Source organism: Corylus avellana, chromosome 10 (assembly GCF_965113065.1).
Source record: "Corylus avellana chromosome 10, dhCorAvel1.hap1.2, whole genome shotgun sequence".
NCBI classification, from domain to species: Eukaryota; Viridiplantae; Streptophyta; class Magnoliopsida; order Fagales; family Betulaceae; genus Corylus; species Corylus avellana.
This window is the reverse complement of record NC_142499.1, coordinates 7309179-7325964: the sequence shown is the minus strand read 5'-3', so window position 1 is coordinate 7325964 and position 16786 is coordinate 7309179. Positions and strand designations below refer to the sequence as shown.

The window sequence follows — 16786 nt, the reverse complement described above, 5'->3', positions numbered from 1 at the left end:
TCTTAAACCAAAAAAGAGATGTCATATCAACTATTTACCGCTTTTGTTCATTCCAGGTCTTGCCCTCAAAAAATTCACTCAGCATGCGTTCAAGATCTTCGGGGGTGTATCTTATGTACTTTTGAGGGTTCTTCCCATTCTCGATCATAGGCCTGTAATACAAACACATTTGTATAAGAAAAAGGGAAAAAGAAGAAAAAAAAAACTAGGAAAGCCTTAAAAAAACAGAAAGGAAGAAGTATGAGGAAACATGCCCGAAACGTCTAAGGAAAGATCTAAAAGCAGGCAAGACGACTTCAGCAACAGCCAGCCTGAGAGACTCGCGCAACTCACTGTCGGGAACTGTCCACTGAGATTGCCTTTGATGAAGTTCTTCAAATTGGCTATTGAAGGTCTTGAACCTATCTTTCACTGAAGCTCTAGAAACTCCGCTGCCACTACCCTCCCCTCCAACTGGACCACCGCCGCCTGATGAACTAGAGCCCTGAACGGTGAGACACTGAAGAATCTGGGAATTTTTTTTTTTTTCAAAAAAAAAAAAAAAAAAAAAAGGGAGCAGCTTTGTGAGATCATTGACCAACTTCTCTTGGAAAAGTTTGATAATATCGAATATAATCTTGGACAATCGTTAGTAGCACCCTCAATGGTAAAGTACAGTTGAAGTCCTTATTCTTAAAACTAAAGAAAGAAACAGAACTTCAATTTGCTGGGGTTTCAAAATGGTATATGCTGCTGGGGCATCAAGTCCTACTCGTTTGTCATGATCTTTGGCATACTTAAAACCATATAATTTTTGAAATAGTCAAAATAAAATATTCTGTTGTTTAACCACATGCTCAATATTTTAGCATAAGAATTCGTGTTTCTAGGATAAGCTTCAAGAAATTATCAGGAAAAAGAAAAATAAATTATGATACAACAAGTTTGACTAAAGAAACAAAACCTTTGCCCAAGAAACTCTCTTATATTGATTTGCATGCTGCTGAACAATCCTACGGTGTATCTGCACCCAGTCATCCCCCAACAAATCCTTTGCCTCTGACCTGCAAATGTATTTTTTAGAGAATTTTGCATACTAGCATACAGAGACGATCATTGCCATATAATAGAACAAGCTAAATATAGACACACCTTCGAACCGATCTCACTATATAGTGAATGTTGTTCATAAGAAACAATTGTGTCAATGCAGAATCTTTGTACTGCTTGGATTTCCCATCCAGGTTATTCTGGAGAGCCTGCATAATCCTTGTAGTTACAGATGCTAACTGAGCTTCAGGATCGGCATGGTCAAACTCCTGAAAAAGTTGCTTCAGTGTTGATTGGTAGCTGCGCACATGAAATACCCAGCAGTCATACATTTTGTTTCACTATGGTGACCATCAATATAGACCAGGGACAATTGAAACAGAACCAGATTGATAACTGGAAGAGAGACGGGTGTGTGTGTGTGTGAATTGTCTGTGGGGGTGGGGGGGCAGGCAAAACCTGACTCATATAGAACATAAAGAAACTACTGAAATTAATATACAATACAAGTAAAATTGTCTACTGAACACAAAGAAGTAGGCAGGACAACTTGTCTCGGAGATGGGTTATTATTACTTGTACCAAACAATTAACTAACATAGAAGAATGTACCAAGGGCTATTGAGTCTAGAAATAGTGTGTGGAAAGAACAGCAATGATAACTCACTCGAATAGAAACTTTACGTAATTTATCACATAGCTAGTCAAGGGGTGGACAGTTCCATCAAGTACAGAAGTTTTCGTGGCATCTTTTTCAACCGCTTCTTCAAAATCACCAAAGGTCTCCTGGGCTGTCTGAGCTAGCCGCTTTGTCAAACTCAGTGCAGATTCCCGCATTTCAATAGAATATTTAGTTCCGAAAAGTGTTTCAATCTGCTCGGAGCCCCTCCCCCCCAAAAAAAGGAAAAAAATTGTTGTCAGTTTTTTGAGTTAAACAAACCAATGTGCATATGTTTTTTGGAATACAATCAGCTCCTTAGCATAGTACGACTTTTTTATGTAATAAACTTTAACTAAAAAGTGCTGTGTGTGTGTGCACATGTTAGTATTCACCTATGAATCCATAAAAGAAAAGAAACCAAAATCTTGAGTTCTTCAATCAATCATTTTATGAGTTCTAGTTGCCTACACAAAGATTTTCATTTAAAGTTTTTATTATCACTACACAAACACTCTCTCGAGTCTCTCCTATATAACATTTTAATTTAATCGTGTTTTAATAAACAAGAAATAAATTTCCAAAGAGGACTGCAAACCATCATTATAGCATCATTCTCTTTTTAATGAATCAAGCTAACTCTCAATTGATGTGCACCAGACTTCTTGCCAAGTTAGGTTTTAATACATATGGTTTGGTTTAATGTTGGCCATGTGGGCATGAGTATTTAGCAGAAATTAGGAATTACCTATGATTGAAAAACTCTGATTTTTCAACCACTAGCCTTTCCAAAAAGTTGAATAAATTGAGTAATTTCTTATTACTTACAACAAAGACACCAAAAATTTTGACAGCTAAACCAAAATATTACGTATGTTTAACCCAAAAAAAAAAGGAGCTGGGGAAGCAAGGCAGCAATTGTGACTTTATAAATATAATTCTAAGTGATGACAAAAAATATTTGTCGTCTTCCTGTCAACAATTGAACTAACTTATTTCATATGCTAAAATCCAACAGAATTAAAATACCGGTAGGTAATCCCCATAGGCTCTCTCGTACAATATCAAAAGTAACTACTAATATATATATTAAAAAAGGAAACTCATGGTCTGATCTGGTAAAAAATTTCATACCTCTGACTGAAGTTCTCTCATTATCTCATACATGTCTAAAAGAACAAACAATTTTTCAGGCGATCTCTTGCTTTTGGCAATAGCCTCTCCGAAACTGAGAAGCACAGCTACACTGTTCGTAGTTACTTCGGCAAAACACTGATCCCTAAGAATCTCAGCACCATCAAATATTTGATCACATACTTTCTTTTCCGCAGCAAAAAGCAGTTTGACCTGTTTCACGCATTATTTAAATAGTTGGAAAAACAACACCACTACCAGATCAGCCTCAAGTAAATCCTTACAGCAATCCGCATGTAATGTATCCAATTCCCAATCTTAGCCTCCAAAACCTCCCACTGCATTTTCTGGACATCATCTTTAGTAAGTCTCTCCACACCTAATTTTCTGAGACTCTGTTCCATAACTGAAGATCGAGTCTCCCTAACATTTAGAAAACAATATATGATTGTTACTAGAAAAGGATGATAGTAAGTGCCAAAAAAAAATCATCATTCCTTATGATAATAGAACATGTAATCATTCCTTTAATAAAAGCGACAATTTTCTGTCCTAAATTTGGAATTCAAAAAGGTAATATATATCATATAGTAAAAGTACACATATCAATTTGGATTGAGCAAAAGCTATATTATTTTCCTTTTGCTATTCTCTGAGTCTCCTCCTTATTAAGTAAGGAATCACCACTCCCTTTTGCAGCACCCACTACTTATCTTGAAAGTCGTGTCTCAAGCCAAACTTTTTTTGGGAACCAGACCTTGATGTATGAAACTCAGGAACAAGGCTTGACAAAGATATCCCAACTTAAATGTAATGATGGTTCCACCAACCAAGAGTGAAGATTATCAAGTTTATACCTTCATTCTCCACATAATTTCTAGAACAATTGTTTTATCATCAGCCAGCCACAAAATTTTGCTCCAATTTTGGTGGGTTAAACCAAAAATAGGCCATTTCTATTTGGTCAGATTTTAATTTTCCAAGTCACCTAAATCATATAAGAGAAGATCCAATAGAATATATCAACCATTTTCTAGCATATTTTATCTTAGCATAAGTATTTCATAAACTGAAAGGTCCACTACATAAAGATAGAACTGTATAATCTAAAGTGTTGAGCATTGGCAAAGCATCAAATTAAGCAGAAAAGGTTTCAAAAAATAGCTAAATTAAGTCACCTGTAAGTTCGAAATAGCTGTTGCTGATTTCCAGCTTGAAGCATTTGTTGGGCTAAATCATGCAGAAGTGGCAGAACCCTAGGCGGAATAAGAGTTGGAGGTGTGTAAACAGCAGTTTCTAAGCTTTTATGGTGCTCAGAATGAGTCCTGCTACTAGCATCACCTTGGTTACCTGGTGATGCTGATGATGGCCGTAGAGAGTTGGGAAGACAATCAAAAAGACGATCAGGATCCACAGGCTTGCTGAAATCCAAGAATAGATGTCATTGACTCATTTACTAAGATGGCTAACATACCAAAAAATTCTGTCAAGAGTCAAGAAGGTGCATAATGCGTCTGAAACAAAAGGAGAAGCGAGGTGTACTCTTATTTTCTTTAAAGATTTAAAGGCAATCAAAGAGTGCCCAAAATCAAAAACTACTAGTTGAAGGTTACAGTTTGTTCATTCATTACTCCCTTCGTCCAACAATAGATGAACATTTACAAATGGGATGCACTTTTAATGAAATATGTACTCTTTCTAAAATCCCTATAGATTGGTCAAGAAATATGAATTCCGATTTGAAAAAAGGAGAGCCAAAATATGGGAAGTTACATAGATGACTACTTTCATTATAGAAAACTTTTATCTATCTTGGGATAGCCTAAATAAAAAGGAAAGCACATCATATATATCTGTCCTGGGATAGCCTAAATAAAAAGGAAAGCACATCATATATATCTGTCCTGGGACAGCCTAAAATGGAAAGCACATTATTTATTATGGGAATGTAGGACTGGGAGTATTATTTAGTGCCAAGAATCACTGAGAAATGTTTGGTTTATAGAACAAACAATGAAATTTTACTTCGGATGGATCAAAACATGTTTACCCTATTCTCTAGGTAAAATAACCATCTACAAATAAGCAAGTTTCTAACATTAAAAAAGACTTGGTAAGTGAGAAATTATTATAAATTTAGTGCATAAAGAGGAAATAATAAGTTGATTTGCTACTCGTGCCAAAAATTTCCTAAGCAAAGTAGGGTACGAAGGTGAGTTAAGAGTTAGATAAAGTACAGCTATGTACTACTTGGTAAATCCAAACTCTGACGTGAGTTAAGAGTTCGATTCTTGTATAGTCACTGGCTGCTCAGCAAACTCAAGTTCCTTTAAATATTGTTATTTCTGCTTTGACATCCTTCTTTTTCTCTTCTTTTCGTATCTTTTAAGAAATGTTATGTATAAAAAACATAATAATTGCTAGATCAAGTACTAGACCCAGTTTCCTTTATATAAGAAAATCAGAAACAAGAATAAGACGACACAAAACAAAATTTTCATTCATCCCAACTGAAATGTAACATATTTCGCAAATTTTAGGATATTGAAGCTTTGCAGGTGTGGATGTTCTCACATGATTAGAACAACACCAAAAGTTTCTAAGATGCTAGTCAGGATAATAAATTATCTGCCCCATAAGACAAAAGTGATGCAGCAGTGAATATCAAAGGAAACTGAACCTGTAATTTGTTAACAGCTGTTTGAACTCATCCTCAAGTTTTGAGATAGATTTTGCAAGCAAGTTATTGGTGTGGTTAAGGATGCCACCACTGCTCTTAAAACTTTTGTTGCTGCTGAAAAAACGAACTATGCTTCTCAGCTGATCAATTGCTTCTAGGTAGCTTTCAAGGTCCTCATGTGGGCCTCTGAGTATCTTAGCCTCTGCCTACATATTTATATTGAACTGAAAATCAGCATTATGAATCAAAATTAAATGTTACAAACTACTGCATAGCAATATAATTAAGGCCTCTTTTACAAGTTCTCTAGTAATGTAGCATAAAAGATTACATTCTTCTTTCAATTAAACAAATACTAAACAATGTGCCCTTCTTTAAAATTATCTGCTTTATCTAAGGAGATTATTCTCTTGTAATGCTGTAGCCCAAAGAATACAACCGACGTGGCATTGTCAAACACTTAGTCAAATTTTTAATCTAAACAAACAACCAAACAAAGTGGCTGAAACATAATTTGTTTTCTGCTAATTACACTTCCTCTTAAATCATCATGCATGTGAAAATGAAAATTTAAGCACAAAATTTTCCATGTAAAAATCAATCAAATACGAAACCAAAAGAGAGACCAACCTTGCGCATGAGGTCGAATTGTCCCAATATTACATCTGCAGCTTTCAATGTCTTATCGATATTCTCATGCGCCCTCCGTATCGAATGCGTACGTACCTACCATAGCCATAAAAACAACAGAAACAAATAAATAAATAAATAATACAAATAAAAACCCTAGCATATTCCAATTTAAATAAAAATCATCCAGTAGATCTCGTTAGGTGCATAGGAAAAGAGAGAAAGCAGAGAAAAACAGAACGAATGCAAACACTATTTCGCCGAACTGCAGGGAATTTCTTCATATTTTTGCAAACTTGTTAAAAAAGTGTTATAAAACGTTAAATGCAGGCTTTTGTATGCAATGGAGTTCTTTTATTTTATTTTCTTTTTCTCGTGAGCCAAACAGGGGAGAGGAAAAGTGCAACCTGAGTGGGACGCATGGCTGTTTCAAGGGCCGAGAGCCGATGGTCGAAGGAACCGAGAATGGCGACCATGTTGTCCGTGATCGTCTGGCTCTTATGCAGCGACTCTCTCATGAACACCGCTCTTTCGCTCAGGGCCTGCATTGCCTGTGGAACCCCCATTTTTTTTCCTTTTCTCGCCGGATTTTCCCTCGCTTTGTTTCTGTCTCTCTGTTTGGTGAGAAAGAAAGCAAATGAAAAACGAATAGGAATTGCGAATGCGTGATTTAAACGTCAAATGCGTACCAGTTTCCGTTGCTTTTGGGTGCCTCGTCGAAATAGAGGGGACGAAAGTCGTTATTACGGATCTTCTGAGGTGCTCTGTCACTTGCCGGGTCGGGTTGGTCTGCTTCGCCTCTTGCTTTGCCTATTATTTCTTAAGCTCTACTTTAGGCCACGTCACTTACAAACCAAAAATAATTGAGTTTAAGGTTCAAAAATAATGGAGATTTGAGATAAAGTTAGGGCCGTAAATAAACCAGTCCGTTCGATAACCCACTCAATACCTGCTCGGTTTAACTTGATTTGAACTCGATCTCGATACTGTAGAAACCCGCTCGTTACTGTAGAAACCCGCTCGATTAGTAAATGATACATACCCGACTCGCTTGAGAAAACTCGATAAGGGCTTGCGAGCTCAGCTCGTTTAAAGCTAGACCGGTTCGTTTGCCTGACTCATTAGCTCGTTCATATATCTTATATATATATATATATATATTACTAAAAATTAGTTATATAAATTTAAATATCTATATTAGTAATTAAATAATATATGTAATATAAATTACTTAATATTTATATTTATACTATAGATAAATGTCTAGAGATTGTTTTAAAATTCAGGCTTGAATTATACTCAGATCATACATTAAAGAATTTCATAACTTAGCTTGAGCTTGAGTTGAGCTCGGCTCGGCTCGAATATCATTCTCAACAAACTCGACCTTGAGCTCAAGTTCGCCCAAACTTTAAACGAGCCGAGCTTGAACACACATTTCATAGCTCGGCTCGAATAAGCATCTTTGTAAATGAGTCAGTCTTGAAATCTTAAAGCTCGACTCGATTACAACCCTAGATAAAGTTTACGAATCGGTCTCTAAAAATGACAGGTTTTTTTAGTATGTGAAAAACACATGTTTTTTTAGAGTAATGCTACAAGTTCTCTTTGTGTCTTTTCAAAAATGATGTGGCCTTTAAAATTATTATTGGATCAAAATTCAATAGTGATTTATCACAAATTTAATAATATTTTTAGAAGATACGTCAATTTTGAATAACATAAGAGGGACATAATGAGGATTTTTAGCATTACTCATTTTTTTAAAAAAAAATTAATAGCATTAATAAGAAAGTATGTGTTTTTCACATACTTAAAAGACACATGTCATTTTAAAAAATTAGTCTATAAAAGTTTTTTACAAACAGATTTGTAGGAAATCTATGTCCTCTGAAGAAATTCTCCATTATATTGTTGTACATGTATTTTAAAATGTATATAAAAACTCAAAGCAAATGTCAGTTTAATAGATTAATTAAAAAAAAAAGAAAAACTCAATATAGAGAAACACTTAACCCACAAAAATATATTTCAAAGGAACAAATTGAGTATGACTCATGCTATTGAAAGTTTTAATGCATTCTCTTTTCTTTTCTTTTTTCTTTATCTCATTTATGTCATATCCTTATGATCTTTTTTAACACTTATTGGTTTCAAAAAGTTGTATTAATAAAAATAAAAAATAAAAAATAAAAAATAAAAATAAAAAAACATTTTAAATGAATAACCGGAGAAAAAGTTATGGATCTCTTTCCTTTCGTGTGGGAATACTTCTACAGTTTCTTGATGTCTAACAAAAATCTACCCTCACGTTGAATGTGTGGGGAACTTACCGTTGTCTTGCTCCAACTACTCGGGTAGATTTGAAGGATAAATTTTATACAAACGAAAAATGCTATCGGTCAATAGTTTTTATATTTGGTTTATATTTTTTTATAGATTTAATAGATCAACCATTAGATTTGTGAGGTCTACCATTAACTTATGTGAGATCCACATAAGTCCACAAAGAGAAATGCTAAAGGTCAATTGTTTTTTCGTATTTGGCCAATATTCTCTTACAATCAACTATTGGATTTGTGGGTTCTACTATTGATTTATGTGAGATCTACATAATTCTACAAAACCAATGGTTAATTATAAGGGAATATAGGCCAAATATGGGGAACTTATTGACCCCTAGCATTTCTCGTCCACAAATCTAATGATTGATTGTAAGAGAATATGGGTCAAATATGAGAAAAATGTTGACCTCTAACATTTCTCTACAAGATATTCATGAAGCGTTCGACCACCAACCACCCTAGCAAAACACAACGGTGGTCACGCCACTCTTGGATGCCCTTGTGATAATGTAATACCTCAAAAATAAATATATTTAATTTAAACGACCATCGCGATCTATAAATCAAAAACCCTTATTTTAACTCACATATAAAAATTTCTAATAAAATGTTATAAATTAAATTTCTTTTAAGGCCTTTAGTGTAACAACTCCGGAATTAACTATACTATAGTTGACTCAGCGCTTCTCCCAAGACTCAATCACAAAGTAAATAAGCGATCTAACTACCAAACACAACTTTACATTTGTAACTTAGAGCAAGATTGCATATTCAAGCTTAATTGGTTCATAAATTTCTCATAAGAGTTTTGAGTTTGTTTACCAATGTTGTTGAGTGGTTGAGTAATATAGCATAATACAATATCCATTTAAGAAACCTATATTTATATCCTCTTAATGTTATTTTTTGGAAAAACTTCACTTAATCTCCCTAAACTTTCATCATATTTGCAACTATACCCTAAACCTCAAAAACTTGCAATTTTTTTGATTTATCTTTCAATTTTTTTCAATTTTACCCTTCACTTCGGTTAATATTTTTCGTTAAATCTTAATGGAAGAGTATCTAAATTCCCAAAATACTCCTCTTTTTTTTAGAAAAAAAAAAAGAAAAAATAAATTGCAACAATTTAGGTGTTGGTCAGGATTTAATGAAATTTGCAGAAATATCAACACTTGAATCTTTGAAAAAAAAAAAAAAAGATTAGAGATATTTTAAAAATTTTGATAGAATTTAACTGAAAATACATATGGATGAAATTAAAAAAAATTGAAAGATCGATACGGTTTTCCTTTTGTTTTTTAAGTCTTCGTAATGTATAGTCAGAAAACTATATTCTAAAAATTTACTGAATTATTCATTTAGACTTGAATAATAATTTTTTTTAAAATAAAGTTAAAAACTCTCCTATACCCTTTCATTATAACGTAGATGTAAGACACGTGTCCAAGACTTGATCTAATGAATTACTATTACGCCAAATAAAATGAATTGGGTTAGGCTAACTGGAAGGAAGTTGGTTGAACTTTGCCTTCGAGGCCTACCATTCTACCAAAATGAAGGAACATGAAGTGAAAAAAACAAAACAAAATCCGACCTCCTGAATTTGAACCAGCCACTTGAAGCCTTGAAGGCATAACCTGGTTGGATTGTCTAGAATTCTTTTTAAATTTGAGATTTTTAAGTTCAAAAATATCAATCGTCCATCTCATTTAAGTGTCTCAAATAAGTCAAAATTTAATGAGGAAGCTATTAAGTAACAGAAATTTAATAAGGTAGCTTCCTCATTAAATTCTGAAACATGACTTATTTTAAAAGTTGAAATTTATGAATTTGAGAATCTCAAATTAATTTTAGATAGTTTCAATTCCCGTTGGTTCACTAAGAAAAATAGAAAGAGAATAGGAAGTGAGGATAACCTCAAGTTCCCGACAGATATTGGGCTTAGGGTGGTTGAATTGACTGACTTCAAGGGCGGAATAACCCTATGGCTTGGGGGGCTTGGGCTTAGGGTATGATAGTCCCCCAAAAAAAAAAAAAAATTCTAAGAAATAGACCTTTAAAAATTAAATTTTGCCCTTCAAATAATTTTTTTAAAATTTTTCTCCTTCCAAACTAAAAGTTCTAGTTTCGCCCCTGACTGACTTGATACATTAACAGAGTCCGTCAAAAGACGTCAAGCCTTTTAACGAAATTTATAAACTAATTTTGCATTTATTCCTATATTTTAATTATCTCATAAAGGGCATATCCGAGTCAAAATTTGATTTTGGCGTTAGATTACGAAAAGAATAGATCATACGTGGGACTTCTTCAGCCTCTTTGATTTGCTTCTAAAAGTAAAGCTTCTCCATTTTTTTTTTTAGACTAAAACATGTGGTTTTGAACTTTTGCCACATGTTGTTTATTAATCTTATATACCATAAAGGCAGCAGCCCTACCGCAAAAAATTCAAAAAACTCCAAAGCATGTTTTGAATAGATTGAACTTGTCCATATGATTATACAAGCCACGACCAAAAACACACAAAAATAATAATAATAATAAAAGTTGTAGCCACGACCAAGCGGCAATGGGTTCAATGACAGCCTGGAAGCGCCCACAAAATTTGATGCCAAATATACCCCCCAAAGGCTAATCCAAGGGCCTATAATATTTCCTTTCTCACTTCTACCAATTCTCCAATTCCCACTCTTTTGTCTTCAATTTGAAGCCACAAAATGGGATGTCGTGGGAAACAGCCCTATTCTTCTGTCTTGCCCCACCCTCCCATGCCAAAAAAATAAAAAGAAAGAAAGAAAGAAAACTACCTTTTTTCCTCAACAGAAAATGTCAGAATTACAAACACTGCCACAATTGCTAGACGGCAACGTTTTCTTTCCTCTATTGGCCAAACCCCTCTCTTCAGAGCACCATAATTATCTACCATTCTATAAACACCTCCATCCTTGTTATACTGCACCAACCCACAGCAAATCAAAGCCTCCACCTTTCCGCTTCTGTACACAAAACCTTTTCCCAAGGGGTTTATTCGGATCCTTTAACGGGCCGCGCAATCGGACCCGCCGGGGATCTGAACCCGAAAGTCACAGCGTCGTACACGCACCGATGAAACCCAACCTCTCTCCCGCTATCCTTAGCTCTCAGACACTCCTCGCACTCGACGACAACGTTTTGAGTAACTCCTCTCTCCGCCACGTCACCATTCCCTCCCCTCCCCAAATACAACCCGCTCAGGCCCATATTCATCATGTATCTGTCTCTCTCCGCCCGCAACTCTTGTACCCGATTCTCGTACCCGACCCGATCCATAACCGATACGAAACCCGAGATGGCCTGGCCGCTCTCGATCCCGGCGTTTCGTCTCAGGAGCATCACGTTCTCCGGAACCTTCTTGATCGTTCGCTGCACGACGCTCATCCGAGAACCGTAGTACTCGTCCTCTCGAGCCTCCCTGCGGGTCCTCTGCCTCCTCTCGCGTTTCGATCGCTTCAGAACCACGAGGAAGAAGCAGTCCTCCTCGGGGGAAACCGCCGCGAAGTTGAACTTTGCCGTGATTGGGATCTTCCTTCGAGTCTCCGGCCCGGCCAGGAAGGCCGAGAACTGCTGCGGAGAGATTCCGATCTTGCGGCTCATGATCGATTGGAAGGTCTTGAATTCCAGCGACGGGTGGACGACGACGTTCCCGATGTCGGTCTCGCGCTCCCCGTCGGAGAAGACCACCGGGACGGAGAAGCCGCCGGCGATATCCATCATGGTCGATACTATATCCGGTGAGATTGAAACGACGTGTATAGGTAGCGGCTTGTGGGAGAGTGAACAGGGAAGAAGGATCAGAGAAGGGTTTATATATACAAAAGGTGGTGCGGGGTGGGGTTTTTAGGTACAGAACGGTGAATATATTAAGGTGGTGAGGCTATTTATGGAATAAATATTAATTCATTTACGGAGAGGATAGTTGTAGGGAAGTGCAGTGGTAGCTTCCCGACGCTGAAATTGGCGTGAAAGCGACGACTTGGGGATCAAGCAAAGTAAAACGACTCGTATAGGCGGGTTCGGTTAGGAACTAAATACCCTCTTTCATCGCAGATATGGTCGACATTGCCCTTCTAATCGGTTAGATTTGCGCGCTTTGCCAGTCTTGCTGCAGAAGCCAGAAGATCGAGAAGGCCTTCGGATTTTCTATTATTAATATTAGTAATTTCTCTTGGCGGAATATTAGTAATCTTCGTTTTTTTTTTCTTTTTTGTTTGTTTGTTTGTTTAAGTAATCTTCGTCTGCGCCTCTTTAGTTAGCATCAATATGGCAATAATTTAATTAAAACGGTAATGGCATGCGAAACTAGCATTTAGAGTTTAGAGAGGGTAAAACTTTAAAAAAAAAAAAAAAAACACATTGAGAGGGTAAAATTCTAATTTAAAAAAATCTATATAAGGACATTTTTAAAATTTTTTTGTAAAAACATGGGGGCTTGGTGAACTAGCGGATGCTTAAACAAGACAATTTTAAGTCGAGACAAAGAAATTTAGGGTTGAGCATTGGTCCTACCCATAGATTTTAGTCCTATCATGCTCCTGTATTCACCCCTAAATTGGGAGTGAGTGATAAAAGAGATTGAGATCTATTATAATCAGTTGTTTCAATTGTCAGTAATTTATAAAAAGTCCATGTGACACATATTTGTTCAAATAAATTTTGAGTTGTTTGGTTACCTCTCTCATATTAGCTGTATAAATTATTAGCAATTTGAACCCTTAACTACCATGAATCCTTATCCCACAACTCAGCCTAAAGGAATCAGAAGTGTAACACCTTATCCAATTATATTATAATGGGCCTTAAGAGTTAAGATATTTGAGGCATGTCATTGTTTAAATAGAGGGTTTTTTTTTTTTTTTTTTTTTGTGTCACATTCACATTAAGGATATTTATGTGACGACTCCATCTAGGGTGATAAGGCAATTACTCACTTTGCAGCTATCTCTTATTCTAAGTAGTCTGAGTAACTCCACGACTTAAATAAGTAAATCTGAGAAACATATAATCCTTAAAATATGCCTTAAAAACAGAAACATCACCTTCTATAATCAAAAATACTAATTTTGTAATGGAAGCACTCATTATACAAGAATTATCTTCTTCTTTACAAGGAACAATATTTAAGGGAATAACTATAAAAATTAATCTTAACTTGAATAAGAATATCAATATTAATCTTTAGGGTTGTCGCATCCTGAATGACATCTATAATCCACATGTGGTCACAGAATGAGTTGAACTATATAGCAGAACACACTCCCAATTGACCATGGGTGGCTAACCTTAGACCAACCCATGAGTGGCACACTCAGAAAGGAGTTCCCGGTGATTATAACCACCGCAATGCTAATGTGGTTGTGCTTGGCTCTTACGGAAGTAAAGTTAGGGATTAGATTTTATTTAAGCTTAGCTTATTAGTTTTGTTATTAGTATTTTAATATTAGAGATAAACATATGTCTATTAATTATTTATTTTAGAGTTAATATTGCATTTGTTATCTTTGTATGGGTTTATTTCTAAGTGAGTGTAAGAGTTCTGCTCCAAGTCTAAGTCATTGTATTGTTCCTACTTACATGATGATATTTTAATAAAGAGTAATCAGAAAATTAATCACAAACCTTATGTTTGAAAAGGGTTTTAAATTTTTTTTAAATCTAAAATATTTAAATTTTCTCAGAACCTAAAATCTATCATTATTACGTATTCACGTAACATTGATTAGCTTTAACTCTACACGGTATACTAATGATAACCTTAAACTCTATGCCTTAGGGTCCAGTTGTAAAAGTACTTAATTATGAAGATTTTGTACTTTATCTTTTGAAGAAATCCTTTATATAATCATACACATAACACAATTACAAGATCACCCTTTGAAAAATGGTGCACTTGCTTACAATTTAAGAAATTGAGACCTTGAACAAAATAAGCTCAAAAAATTCATAGAAATTGCAAAATCACCCTTTCAAATAAAATAATTTAAAAAGAATGATGGTCTTACTTACCTTACTCTCTTAATTCTTTGGTTATGTCCTTGGGGTCCTACAATTTCATAACAACTTAAGCAAGCCAGAAAATTAGGCTAGAAGATTTCCAACAAACATATTGTTTTCTTAGGCTACCAACTCGTCCCTTTATTTATATCCACTTAAAATATTGGGAAAGGTTTACATTCCCTTCAAACCATCACTCATTTGGCAATGCTCCCAAACTTTTAATTTGAACAATATGTTACGGAAGTAACCTAAGTATAAAGTAGACATTATATTAAGGTACACTTATATTTCATATGAATTCGATTTCGTTTAAGATTAATTTAAATTAATTTTGTTATTGGTATTTTAAGATTAGACTTATCTTATTGGATAGTGTTGGAGTCATTATTAGCATTAGAGTTTGTTTCCTAGTTTAAATGTTATTCTCTTGCTTGTATTTCTATTTAAACCACATTAAGGTTATCCCTTGGGGGTCCCTAGCGCCCCCCCCCCCCCCCCAAAAAAAAACTTTACAAATAATTGTTTTTTATTATAGCCCTGCTAGCCCCTACAAGAATGAAACCCTAGAAACCTCCTCTACTAAACTAGACATGTTTTTTACTTTTTTAAAAAAAATAATAATAATAAATAATATTGCCTTTGCAGACACGAAAATAGGCAAAAAATCAAATGCTGATTAAAAAAATTTGCTTAGTTACTCCAACACGGCAACATACCCTCAATCACAACATGCACACTGTACAAGGAAAAATGGGACAATTTTCTTTTCAACAATACAATAACTCTCAAATCTCTTTCAATCTCACTCAGCTTAACCCTAAGAAAAAGAGAAAAGGAAAAATCGCGTTTGTGTGTGTGAAAATATGGACAGGAGAGGCGATTTGTGACCATATGTGCATCCACCGACCAGTCGACCACCATCAAGGGCGGAGTCACTGTAGCCCTTGGGAGACCCTAGCTCCCTAAGGCCTAAGGTGTTCCCCAAAAAAAAAAAAAATTATAATGGAATTTAGCGTTAAACACTGTTTTAGTATTTGGGTTTTAATGATTTTATTTTTGTTTTTCATTTAAGTTTCAATTTGTATCACAGATAATCTTTGTCTTATGGGTAAATACGGAGTAATTAGTACCCCCGTCTATATTCCATCAAAAAACTAACGGATCGTCACGTCAGCCCAATAAAAAAAAAAATTATAAATTTGGCCCATTGGCCCAAAATAAAATGGGGTGATTGAGCCACCCCGCCAAAAGGGAGTGGCCGAGCCACCCCCAAGTGGACGGGCATGCAAGTACTACCCGCAACCACTTACAATAAAACTGCTATCCGCCCATTTTGGACAAATTTTAAAAAATGATTCAGCCTGAAAAAATTAAAATTAAAATTAAAAAATAAAAAAATAAAAATAAAAATCCACCTATTACCCTTACAAGTGGGTAGATCTTGATGGATCGGGATCCCTAACAATAGCTAGGGAATTGCCCTTCAATTTTTTTTAAAAAAATCTTAACCATTAATTCTCATCCAATAGTCTAGAATTTACCACGTGTCTACTGATTAAATTATTATTTTATTATTTTAATTTAAAAAAATATAAAACAAAATGATAAATAAAAATATATGGGATGGCCAACCACCCTATTTTGGCCATAGGGGGTGGCCAGCCACCCCACCTAAGACATGGGGGTGGCTTTCGACCACCCCCAATGGCTGGTTGGGGGTGGCCGAAGCCACCCCCTAGGGCCATGAGGGTGGCCGAAATCCACCCTAAAGGGCCGATTGAGGGTTGGGGGTGGCTTCCAGCCACCCTCATAGCCCTAGGGGGTGGTTCGGCCACCTGTTAGGGCCAAACCCAAAAGTTGAAATTTTTGGGTTTGGTTCTAGCCGAACCCCCAACCGGCCCTAGGGGGTGGCCGGCTACCCCCTATTGCCAAATGGCATATATTTTTATTATTATTTTTAGTTTTTTATCGTTTTGTTTTATATTTAAAAAAAAAAAAAAAAAATTAAATGGTAAATTTTTTTTAGGGAAATTATATATAAAATCCTTAGGTAAACGCGCTTTTTTTAAAAACTCCCTGGGTATTTTTTTTCGGAAATTTAGTCCCTGGGTAACTCGAAACTATAAGAAAACTCCCTGCCGTCAATTTTTGTTGACTTCCGTTAGCCTACTCAAAACTCACCGTTTTATCTGATTAAAATATTATTTTTTTTATTAATTTAATTTAAAAAATTCAATCTTAAAAAAAAAAAAATAAAAAAAAAAAAAAAATAAA

The 16786-nt window shown here is 35.3% G+C and overlaps 2 protein-coding genes across 2 annotated transcripts; both read right to left on the bottom strand.

Moving 5' to 3' along the window:
- Positions 1-6718, bottom strand: EXO70A2 (exocyst subunit exo70 family protein A2). Its single transcript, XM_059572194.2, has 11 exons — positions 6539-6718; positions 6132-6227; positions 5502-5707; positions 4000-4242; positions 3106-3244; positions 2822-3034; positions 1697-1902; positions 1132-1329; positions 944-1043; positions 255-508; positions 1-152 (listed from the first exon to the last, which is right to left on the bottom strand). The coding sequence occupies exons 1-11, from the start codon at positions 6695-6697 to the stop codon at positions 35-37; spliced, it is 1932 nt and encodes a 643-aa protein (XP_059428177.1). The 5' UTR covers positions 6698-6718; the 3' UTR covers positions 1-34.
- A 4218-nt stretch (positions 6719-10936) lies between these two features.
- LOC148583299 (uncharacterized) lies at positions 10937-12685 on the bottom strand. Its single transcript, XM_088511073.1, has one exon. It carries the CDS (start codon positions 12230-12232, stop codon positions 11504-11506), a length of 729 nt encoding a protein of 242 aa, XP_088367199.1. The 5' UTR covers positions 12233-12685; the 3' UTR covers positions 10937-11503.
- Between the last annotated feature and the right edge of the window lie 4101 nt (positions 12686-16786).

Excerpts from the sequence above, each read along its gene's own strand:
- EXO70A2 (XM_059572194.2), bottom strand. The coding sequence starts at position 6,697 with ATGGGGGTTCCACAGGCAATGCAGGCCCTGAGCGAAAGAGCGGTGTTC. Across the intron at positions 1,903-2,821 it reads TGAGAGAACTTCAGTCAGAG|ATTGAAACACTTTTCGGAAC; the intron begins GTATGAAATTTT and ends GGCTCCGAGCAG. Across the intron at positions 153-254 it reads TCTTTCCTTAGACGTTTCGG|GCCTATGATCGAGAATGGGA; the intron begins GCATGTTTCCTC and ends TTTGTATTACAG.
- LOC148583299 (XM_088511073.1), bottom strand. The coding sequence starts at position 12,232 with ATGATGGATATCGCCGGCGGCTTCTCCGTCCCGGTGGTCTTCTCCGAC.